This window comes from Chelon labrosus, assembly GCF_963514085.1.
Source record: "Chelon labrosus genome assembly, chromosome: 15".
NCBI lineage: Eukaryota > Metazoa > Chordata > Actinopteri > Mugiliformes > Mugilidae > Chelon > Chelon labrosus.
The window spans coordinates 4,673,381-4,685,723 of record NC_140348.1 but is presented as its reverse complement, the minus strand read 5'-3'; the positions used below and the strand labels follow the sequence as shown (position 1 = coordinate 4,685,723).

General features: G+C 40.0%; 1 protein-coding gene across 1 annotated transcript in view; it reads right to left on the bottom strand.

Annotated features, from left to right (window-relative positions):
* The window catches only part of nrg3a (neuregulin 3a), a gene marked incomplete at both ends in the record, with an annotated part of 320,736 nt that overhangs the window by 49,029 nt on the left and 259,364 nt on the right, over nt 1-12,343 (bottom strand). Inside the window, one exon of the mRNA XM_084561855.1 lies at nt 10,279-10,352. Coding sequence (XP_084417981.1) covers nt 10,279-10,352 — 74 coding nt within the window. The remainder of the gene's footprint in view (nt 1-10,278; nt 10,353-12,343) is intronic.

The following is a 12,343-nucleotide window of genomic DNA, read 5'->3' as shown; positions in this document are numbered from 1 at the left end:
TGGTCACAGATATACAATCTATTCTATAGCCACACAGACTATTCATGGTCTATTTGGATAGATGGATGGATAGATGGATAGATAGACAGATAGATAGATGTACACCAATTAAACCCCAAATACCCAACACCCAGAAAAAGAATAATAATAATAATGAATTTGTGACTGTACATATGTGGCTACTGCATAAATATTGTGATTGCACATGGTTAAAAAGAAAAATACCAACTGCACATTATTATTGCACCCATGTTATTGCCAATTATTTAGAATGGTCAGAGAATCAGGAAATCAGGAAACTGGCTTTTTCTAGCCATCATTCCATGCAAAGTGGATAAATCCCACAGATATTTTTCCACAGAAAATGTTGCATGTGGCCAGTGCAGGCCATGTGGAACATTTTCATAGCAAGAGTTAGAACACACATGTGTTAGAACATGTTATTTCTTTGGGACTGTGAGGTCATTGGTTTGCTCCCTTCTTTATCCTTGGCTGATATGCTTTGTGTAAGCACCTAAACTGCCCAAACTGCTCCTTGGGCACCTTGCATGGCTACCCAGTGTCCAAGTGTAAATGCAGAGTAAATTGCATATATGCATGGCAAATTAAGCCGATTTGATTTGGACATCGATATCAAAGAACCACTGTTAACAAAGGCTGGCTGTTTAATCAGTATTGACCATCTTGTGACAATTCAATGTTGATCCTTGATGGCAGCAGCCATCCCCAGCAGGAAGCAGCCTGACACAGGAACACACACAAAAATGCTTTAGGAACAACTAAAAAACATGAAGAACAGCACAAGGTGTTGACCTGGCCTCCAAAATCACTAGATCCCAAACTGATCACTAACATCATTCTGTTACCAGACACCACAGGACACCCTTAAAAGGCCCATGTCCATTCTCTGATGAGTCTGTTTTGGAGGCACAAGGGAGACCTACACAATATTATGAAGGTGTTTTTTTGTTTTTTTTCTTTGTGTGGCTGATCAGTGTATATGCAACTCTCTCCTGAAGTAATGATGTAAATATTGCCATTAACTTAACCTGAGTCACACACCAATTAAATTAAAAGTAGTCTGTCTCTCAGCACGAGAACTTCATACAAAGCAAGCAATATTATTTTTAATATTGTATTTTAGAAGAAATACAAAAAGTGGATCCAAGACTCAGAGTTTCAATCAGAACCTTTACGTTTTCATTGTGAACCAGACAACAGTACCTCAGACCCCTTCTGGCTTTTGAACCATCAGGCCGTCAAGCACACAGACTTGACAGTTCTTTATCCATGACTTGGTAGGTTGGATTTGCCTTCTGTTCAAGATGGAAGAATTATTCGAGAGCTAATGCCAGAATCATCAAGTACTTCTCAGCATTAAGCCAGTTCCTTTTCCTCCTAGTCTTTCCGATGGTGTGAATTCAACAAGATGTCTACAGGGACTCTGCTTTGCACTCCCTGACACTGTGTGGTAGTGTTCGGATGGAGAAGCAACCATGCTGAAACACGAATGCAAAGATGTGGGGCACAGGTCAGGCTTGAACAAACACAAACATTCACTTAAAGATTTGTGCCAGCCTGACTTGAGAAGACTAAACCAAGGACATCTGGTGGGAGAGCTCTGCAACAAATTTATGTCAGGCACAAAAATATTACATACTGTATGATCTATGATACTTGAACTATACAACTATACTTGTTCCTTGGTCTATACAGCCTAGGTAAAAAGGGAGGCCTTTGGGGATAACTTCAGCTTAAACATATGCATGTCATAAGAAACATGCAGCTACAAACATGATTCAACATGATGGGTCCAAGCATTAAAATCATTTGAGAAGTTAAAGTAATGCCCCTGTATGCCACAGTTCTAAATGCTGTCTCTTAAAAGGATAAAGCATTTGGTGTTTTCCTTTAAAAGATATACATCTATATAATAACACTGATCTGAGAAGGACCTCTTTAAGAAGGAAGTCTTGTGGGAAAGGATGTGGGAGAACACTTGTTTCTTCCTCTTTGAGAGGTTACATCTCAAGGAAACCAAGAGCACACAGCACAGCACTGAAGGCAATCTTTTGTGACTTAGAGGTTCCATGCAGGATTTAGTGGAATCTAATTAGTACATCCACCCCACCATCCCTTTCTAAGCGTCTAGGAGAATCTACGGTGGACTCAAAGTGTGAAAAACAATAAAAGGAGTAAGTTAAAAGGGGTACGTGTTCAGTTTGTCTGTTCTGATCTACTGTGGAAACATAGCAGCGCAACATGACGCTATAAAAGATGACCTGCTCCTTGTGTAGAGCTGAGGGATTATTCTAAGGTAAGAAATAATCCCTTAGTGATTACACACCAATGATACCACAGTTTTAATGATTATGTTCAATGTCTGGCACTTTAATCTACTTGAGGGGCCGTCTACACGGAAACGCAAAAACGCAGAAATTTTGCATCGTTTTGGCCTTTCGTCCACACGTATCCTGTAAACGCATTGCCCTAAAACGCACTTTTCTGAAAACGGGTCCCAGGGTGGAGAAATTCGCAAACGCAGCTCTTGCGTTTCTGTGTGGACAGACACAAACGGGGAAAACGATGACGTCATCGCCACACCCCCGAGCAGCCTTCCACCTCCCGCAAGACGTCTCATAACAACATCAACAACAATGGCGGACTACATGCTAGTTTTCCTGCTGGAGAAGATATTGAGCCTATTAGGGTTACCAGGGAAACATATCATGCTCCTGTGCCACCACGCTGAGCAAAAAAGGCGATTTGTAAACAGCGCTCAAGATTTGTGCGCATGCTCCGCCTCTTCCTCTCCGTTTTTGGCGAATTTCTGAAACTGAAACAGCGCCACCTATAGGCCTGGAATAGGAAGTAGCGTTTTCGGTCGAGCTGAAACGGATCTGTGTGGACGCGGATATTTCTTGAAACGATGCCCTCGAAAACGGAGGGGGGAAAAGATCGTTTTCGTACGTGTGGACGTGGCCTTAGTGAATGACTCCAGTTTCAAGTCGGCTCGCCATGAAGATTCTTCATGTCCACTTACTGTGTGGACTCTACGCACTCTATGCTTGACAAACACTTTTAAGTTCATGACTTTTGTTGACTTAATTGCTCCCAGACACCCACATAACGTATCTGAGCTTTGACTGGTCACGACTTTGCATGAACAAATGTCTGGTACTTTATCGATTTCCAAATTTTCTACAGGTCAGGGACAACTACAGAGCATCACCTCTGACATTCGCTGGTGCACCTCGTTTTGCCCAAGGACATTTAATCCACTCTATCTTATTTCTTAATATTGTATCGTGAGCATTACTTATATATTTGCACAACTGTGCATAAACATCATTGATCCCTTGCTCAGTAGAGCATTGTTGTGACTGTGAAGGGGATTTGCATTGCCCTTGCCTCAACAGTTGGTCAACAATAAAAGCATAAAGCCTAAAGCAATTGCATATTTTATGCTTGCTTATATCTTATGGATTGAAACATGCAATACAATGTGAAATACCAGACTGTATTCACTGGGAAACTGGACTTGCATGATTACCACAATGTTATTGTCTGTGGTGCACACAAACCTGCAAAGCATGAAATCAGATCTCATAAAGATAGTGTGAATTTAATTTGTCCTCAGATTTAAATCTCTAAATCTCTCTATCCATGGATCCAGTCGGGGCGATATGGCGTATGCGCTGTTTATAATTTTGTCTTTGCCTTGCTGTGTTGTAAACCTAGACTCTCTGAGCTCCCAGGGATTCAAATCAAAAGGGTTCAATATGTTTTTCAGTGAGGCCAAGACAATGATAGAGAAAGGGCCATGAAGATGATGAGAGTCATAAAAAAGAGGATTGAGGTAAGGCAGAAGGCAGACGGAACACTATTCATAGAGAGTCTTGTCTGTTATGTTCTGAATACTGTATTATACTCCAAAAGTTCTTCAGAATGGGTAGTGCCAATCAGCAACCTACAGACTGAACAACAAAAGCCGTCTCGACAGTGAAAGCAGTTTGAACTCAGATTCTCAAGTAATAAAAAGATTTGACAAACTGTAAGTAAGGAGGACAACAAAAGCCTTTGTTGCTCTTTGACAGAATCAGCGGAAGCTAAACTAAATACATCTTTGATCTCAAACACATCCCATCAAACCAGTTAGGTGACAAACACAAGACTTGACAGCATTTTAAGAACTAAATGAACATCAGTGTGTCATGTATAACCTGTGCTGATCCTCTGTTCTTTGTCTTTCTGACAAGAGTTTTGAATCTTTAATTTCAGACCAGGCTCTGTTTGACTCCAGTAACATCATCAATATTTTAATTCTCTATAAACCTGACCACACTGAATTTTGCAGCAAAAGAGAATTCAGGACCGGGACAAACTCTTCTTTTTGCTGTTTCTTGTGCTCATTAGTGAATTTAGTCTCTGTACCTGAGTAGCCCGAACCAGCAAAATGAATAAAAACTCTGCATATTTCTTCTAAGATGCACAACTTTATAGTTACACTAACACGGCCTTCAGCAAATAGACTTCTCTGTTTCACTTTATGTGTGTAACTTTATGGATATTAAAATCATGCACTGACATTATCATACATATTCTCTTTCAGTTGAAAACCACACTGAATGCATCTGATGTTTCTACAGACTAAAATATTAATTCCAAAAGCATGTTTTAAGGCTCCATCATTCAAATAGGAAATATTGTAGACATTTCATACATTAAGCATTTCCCTAGAGCATTTGCTCCCCATCTGTTAAATACTTTATGTAATCCTGTCTGGCTTTTATTTTTGTCTTGGATTTCATTATTCATCTATTATTAAACAGAGTTTTTCCCATTTTCAAAAGTTTTTTTGTTGTAAATATTGTCTTCAGAATTCTTTACTCATAGGGTAATACTCTACTACTTGTTTTGTTCAGAAGACAAACCTTTCCCCTTTCTTCCTTGTCTGATAATATCATTCTGTTTGTAGAGCCATTAGAGTCATGACACTCCTTTTGTCCTCTGAGACCCTGTGAAAGTGTGCTAGCCCTCCTCAGACGACATGTCCACTTTCATCCAGCTTCCCCCCCACCCTGCTTCACTCTTATGCTTCCTTCTTTCCATCGAGACCGTAGTGTGCCAGAGGTCCTTGGCAGCGTTTGTCTGCCCTGCTGGTGAACCTTTTTAGCTGGCGCAATTCAAATCCCAGTCCATCTGAGGCCCATGCCACTTAGTGTTAGGAGATGAGTTGGACAGAGAACTGTAGGCCTGGGAGAGGAGATGAGGTCTGACGCTTTGGACAAGATGTATGTTGAGGAAAGGATGGCACGGAGGAGGTGAGCAAGACACAGTTGGGGGCGCGAGGGCTGTCTTGAGGGAAATTTGGAACAGGGAACAGGGATGTCAAGACTGACCAAACTTGAGCACGAGACACAGAGGAAATTAGGATTTGATTAGTTGCAAGCAACAGAGTCCAGGATAGTGATGCTGTGACTAGATTATCTGAGGGGGGAGGAAAGAAGACTGGCTTCTGCCACTCTTCTCTTCCAACTTTGCACTTACCAACTTTTTTGCAGCAGGACGTAGTTGAATAAAAATTGGGGGGAAAGGAAGAAAGAAAAAGATTGTGTTAATCTATAGGCCACATGACACTGTGAGGAGAGAAAAATCAAGAGAGTGACAGAAGCCAGTAAGAATGATCTGAAAGTTGGCTGACTGATTCTTTCTGTTATAAAATGAACCGAGGATAGAGGTGTGGTATAGACTTGGAGGAAGTAGCAAAGATTAGATGAATGAGATCAAAAAATAATGTTGAGTGAGTTAAAGGTTCACAGAGACGTCAGGGATGTGAGGTTGTTGTTCAGCTTGAATGCCAAAAATTGAAAAGGCTTTTTTTCCGTTCGCTTTTGTTTTCCAAGTGAAAGCTGCACAGTAATGAGTTGGTAACTCTGAGTCAATTTATATGGAAATTCAACTGAAACAGTGCTGGCGATTAATAGGCTAATAATTGGTAACTGAGTTAGGTGAGAAAACCAATTTGAGGTTATAGTTAAGTTGTGGTTCTCGGTTCATTAAAGGAACTTTTTTTTTTCTTTCTACTTGGTGGTGAAACTCAATTCTCTTCACCCCTGGAGTTACATGGGTGCTACAAGAAGTTCACATCCTAAAAGCACTTTTAGTAAAACACAGAAAATGCCACAGCATGCAGCTGAATTTCCAAACCAGAAAATGGGGCCCCCTGGCAAAGATACTTAAATGACTCCTTCTCACAGCCAGAAACCATCTGCAGTTGATTTGAATCTTTTTCGACATACATATAAACTCTCATGCTGTTGTGGTTTGCCAACTGATTACATAATATATACAATACTGTTACACTTTATTTGACAGCTTAGAGTTTAGAAAGTTGTGTTAACTTTCAAAGCAATTGTAAATTTCAAGAGAACTAAGTTACAGTGGTCAAGGGAGCTCATTGCACTGGGACTTAAGAAAACGTCCTCATTGATTTAAAAACATGTGTGCTGCAAATATTCACAAAAGAGCCGTAATACAGAAACACAATGTAAATACTTACTAGCCTGGAATCCTTGAACTACTCATTTTTGTAACAGATTATGCTCTGGCAAAGATCTACATTCAATCAAATCAAATCGTTTGGGTGGGCTTTTGCAGTGGTGGACAGAAGAGTAACAGCAGTGTAGTCATACGAGTTCAATTTGTTTACAACAAAATGACTGATTAGTTGGTGGAATATTCAACTGATGCAGAGGTGTTCTTTTCTCTGTATCGGTTAAAAACACAGCCCAAAATTTAATCCAAACAGCATTATCAGACTCATATTCTGATAAGAATTGAGTATGTTTAAATATTATTACTGGAATCAATCTGCAAATTTTGAGTAGCAAACTTCAACAACTCCAAAAGTTGCAAAGCTCTGAATAACAAGAGCATCCCAGACAGATCCTTCACTTTTTGGGCTCCCCTGGAAACATTATGTTGGTCCTTTGTGTTTCTTGCAGCGTGTTTCTGTATTTTCTGGTGAGTATCTTCTTGCTGTGTGTTTTCTTGAGTTGTAATGCACCAAGCTATTGGCCACTACTGTGCCATTAACAGCTAAGTGAATATTTGTTCCTTATGTCTTCATACTTTTAAATGTAAACCCCTCTAAAGAATACAGTATGTGGTAATGTAGAGTGGGAAGACAAACTTTACATGTTTGGGAAGGTGGCCATGGTTCAGTAGGTAGAAGATGTCCACAAATGCTTGGCATGTGAACCACATGCCAAAGTGTCCTTTAGCAAGACACCAACTCTGAACTGTTCCCAGTTTCAGATTTAACTTTCCAATGTCCTGTCCCGAAAATGTCCTCTGAATTTACAGTTATGTATCAGCTCTTTACCTTTAAAGCAGAAAGTGTTTCCCTACGTATAGGTAGCTGTGGTCTGTTGAAGCATGACAAATTTACTTTTAAAGTGCAATCATACAAAAAACTACCTATATTCTACTATATAATGCAAGGTGATCAACAACCGTTTCTCCCTGACATTTGACAAATTGCTGAAGTGATGAGGTAACACTTCGTAACATTCAGGTTAGCAGGTTGGTGTATAAACAAAGTGATGGGTGTCACTTCAGTGAACACCGCTGTTGTTCCAACAAGGACAATTACCCTAATACTTGCTTGGAATTAAAAACCTCATTACAGAGACTTAATTAATGATCTGGAAAGTAAAGCATATTAACAAATAGCAAGTGACAATGCTGCTGCTACGTTCGCCACATCTAATCTACATGTGTCTTTTATGCCACATTCTCCTCTGCAATCAAGTATAACTTTTCATATTCATGGTGGGAAATTAAAATTCTAATATTACCACGGTGAAGGGGCTTTCGACATTGGACAAATACGAAGTAAAAATCCCCAAGGCACATCACTGGCCTTTTATGGTAAATGCTGCTATTACCACATGCAGCTTGTTAGCAGAAAAACCACAGATAAGCTATTGTAATGCCACAACATTAGTGCTCCAGTGACAAGGTTGCATATTTATTGGAATGAGCTCAGTGCCAGGGAAATTAATATGTCATAGAAAGTGAGCAGTGCAGAGAGGAGTTTGGGCAATTTGTGTTCTTGAGACATTGAGAGACCATGTGTTTGGGAGATAAAGAAACAAGAGAAGTGACATTAGTTTGAGAGGCTAAAGCACTTAATAAAGAAGAGAAAGAAAAGGTAATAAGAGGACTAATTACGAGTTTGTGTAAAGAAGAGCACCTAAGATTCAAATGCTTAAATGATTGTAAATCTGACTGAAATGTATCTGTGACTATTTGAAATCTTTATCTGTAATATTACCGCAGTATATTTAGATTTTTTTATCCTGTTCTCTGTCTAAAGTTAAGAAATCCAGTTAAACATATTGAATTAGTTAAGGGATACTTATTTTCATTCTTGGCAGAAGCCTTCTACATGGTGCGTATCAAAGCATGAAACAGCATTGGCTTTCATTTTGAGACCTGCAGCCCTGCTGGTTTTCTAATCAGGGACTGACACTCACCTGGGATGCAAGGTGAATGCAATTAGTGGAGCTACAATAGGCTACTTTAGCTGGTAAGATCAAAAACCCCACAATCCTCTTTCTTTTAAGGGCCCGTGTTTCAAGCCAACTGATTGATCAGGTGCATGTGCACTCACTTGCCAGTTCATTAGGTACACTAGTGAGAACCAGTGCATTCTAATATAACTGTCCTGCACTAAACATCAGCCTCATGAAGGTTATGGTATTCAGAATTTGTTTGAAATAATAGAGAAATGTTGTTGTCCTGATATTGTTTCTCTATGAGAACTAGTTTTGAGCAATTTCTATAATCCTGTTTGTTTTTCCATGTATTTCCTTGCTGTTCCTTGTTGGTATTTCGTTGTGTTTCCAGACTGTTCTGGATCACCTTTTGTTGGACTACTTTTTAATGGATTACTCTTTTGTTTGGACTCACTTTTGCACTACCTGCTTCTTATTATATGTACCTCAATATTCACCTGGACGAAACACTGGACTGGTCTGACCATGCTAGGGTACTTTATAAGAAAGGCCAGAGCACTCTACCTGCTAAGGACACTTAGGTCCTCCAGAGTGCAGGGAGAACCTTTTATGACGCTGTGGTGGCATCAGCCATCTTCTACAGAGTGGTCTCCTGTAGTGGCAGCAGCATTACAGCGGCAGACAAAAAGGGGCTGAACAAACTGGTGAACAAGGCCGGCTCTGTTCTGGGCGGCCCTCTTGAGCCTGCTGTGGAGGTACAATATCACTGGGCAGCGCCTTCAGCAGCCAACTGCTTTACCCGTGCCGGGTGAAAGAGGGTTACCACAGGTTCTTCCTTCCTGCTGCTGTGAAGCTGTACAACCAAGCCTGCTCCCACTAGACCACAAACGTATCACTTCTATTGTGTTATTGTGTTTGCGTTGTATTTATTTGGTATTTTATGTTCTTATTGTGTGCACTGTCCTTTGAACTGTGTGCTGCTGCAAAACTGCAAATTTCCCCCACTGTGGGGTTTCCGGACTATTGAATTGTATTATACCGACACATGTTCCTATTATTTTGACAACCACGTTTTAGTCAGTGGCTAGTAACAGAAACACATTTGTGCTTAATTCAATCCACTTTCATAGCCCCACTAACCACATCCTCCAGAATGATCCTCCGGTTGAATTACCACACAAACTGAACATTTTAACAATGATGAAGGTTGTTGCATTAGAAAGCATTTATTTTCACTTGTGTACTTATTTGTTTGGGAACTGTGTGTAGATACATACACGTCAGAAGTTTAGTTTTGGAGCACAAATACAACTGAATGTCCAGATGAATGATGTGACTGCTTTGTTGCTGCAGTCACTAACAGCACTTCTGGAGAAATATTACATACAGTATGCAAAGAAGAATTCTCATCTGTGAACATTGTACAAAGTCCAAACAACCACTTCTCTCTCCCATCTTGTATTTTCCAAAATCAGAGCAGATTTCTGTTCATACCATCTTTCTGAGTGCTTCTATAAAAGCTGCCACACTATTATTAAACAGTATATCGGTCTGTCTCGAATTAGACCTGAGGAGTTGGTAAAAGAGCATGTACGATAAATGTCAGAGTAAGGCTGTGAACATTTCATTTTTCCAGAAGATTAAATGTTCTCAGGATGCATTTTTCCTATGTTTTCTTCTTTACTCTTATTTGACGTTGTCGTCTAATAATGGATATTGCTAATCTGAATGTACATGAAATTGTGTTTCTTACTTGGGTCTGACAGGATGGAGTCTGTCTTGGGCAGGAACTGGTCACAGCGAATTCCTTGGTAACCTTCACGACACCTGTTGGAGAAAAAATAAAAAGTCATTAAGTCAGGGAGATTTGCTGGGGAACAAATGCCACTACAAATGATCTCCATAAATGAGCTGCACAGGAGCTGCCTCCTCATGTTTTGAAGTACTGTGTAGTCTTCTTAGAAATGAAGTGCAGAAAAGTGCAAAGTAAGGCAAGCTGACAGGAGGAAATTTATAGTGAGGTGATCTTTAGAAGAAGAAACCTGCACTAGGAAAAAAATCTCAAAAGGTGCTACAGCAAAAAAAGAGCATCCAATCCCCGTTAAGTAACCTTTCTCTGTGAGCAGCTAAATGAGTTTCAGTTCCTTGCTTCGTCAGGAAAACTTCATATAAACACACCGCAGAATGTATAGAAATGCAAAACGTAATAACAGTGTGGTGAATTGTTTTCTCACTTAAGCTCTTCGTCCCTACAAATACACTAAATTAACTGAAGACACATTCCATAGTTTCTGGGCAGTCATCAGACTTTTGAGAAATTTAAACTGTTGAATTTGATAGGCACATTAGTGAGAGTGCCAGTCAGGCAATGATCATTAAGCAGCTAATGAATTCTGAAATGGGCTTGGTCTGCCCTTCAGAAAATGTCCTAGGAAAAGGCAATGCATTGCAAGGATGTGTTCTTAATTAATTTCAGCTCAATAAATATCTCCTTATCAACATATGGAAGAGAAACTGTGTCCTACAGTGCACAGAAATAGCACACAGTCTGAAATGCCAGTATGCTGTGTAAAGCCTAATTGGGTCCCTCAGTTGGTTTGGCTATCAATCTTTGCCTGTGGCCATTTGTACCTTGATTGCCGCTCCGCTTTCCTCTGTTCCCCCTGAGGAAAATGCAGACTCATACTGGCAAATAAAATACCAACTTTAGCATGAGGAGTAGTTTATAATATCTTTTCAAATCTCACCCCACTATAACCCAATCATTGGGTCACTTTCTCAACTTTTTTTGTTTCAGTAAGTTTCTATTCTCCCTTGTACCCACTATTTACCCATGTGGCTTTGTTTCACGGACACGTCTGCAATCAATGTGTTTCAGGTCTGACAAGCTGACAGCAGAGCAAAAATACATATCTTAGTGGTCCCTACTGTTTTAAACACTGACATCCGTGCAGCTAAGCACTAGAGCTGTGCATAGTATCAAGAAGATTCTGTAATGTGACATATTTAAGACTTTGAGCTGAATGATAACGGCATGGAGAGCAAACTCGCTCGACTGCGTATTCTAGTGGTATGCCTGGAGAGCATCTTCACTTCAGGAGCGGGAAGAGTGCAAATATGGTGAAACAAGAAGTGATAAGAGAAGCTGTTAGCTTGAGTCTAAACTAAAGAAATGTACAAAAACAAAAACTGCATATGCTGTGGCATTGAACTTATTCTCTCTGATGTACCAGACGTAATAAACTTGAATTGGATTCAATTCAGGCAGTCTGGGTGGAGCTGCGACCCACTGCAATACCGCGCACTTATTCAGGTTTTGAGAGTACCGTCGAGTGACAACATCCATTCTGCATACTAAAGAGGGCTTGATTTTGGAGGAGCATCTCATAGCTGTAAGACTTTGTAAGTAATTGTTATGGCGAGACAGAAACAAAGTAAATATATTTGGAAATGAAGCTCGGTACTGTCAGCTCTTTGGAAGAACAATTTGTCCCTTTGTACATTTTAATTGGCAGTGGCTTTCTTGAGGGTTTCCAATACATACTGCAGAACAATTTACAATGACCATTAGAATTTAGTACATTCTGTAGTATGTGCTTAAATTAAACCACTGTCCAATCACTTGACATTTTGATGTCACAGTTAGAGAAGCACTAGTGAGAATAAAGACGAAGTTGATCAGATTATGGCTAAATTTCATGTAACTTCATCAGCTGTGGTGATGTGCGACTCTTTAGCTATATCAGCTCCACAGGAGATTATTAATTAGCACAGAGCAGTAATCCAGCATTAATCCATCCTGAAGGCAACTGTCGACA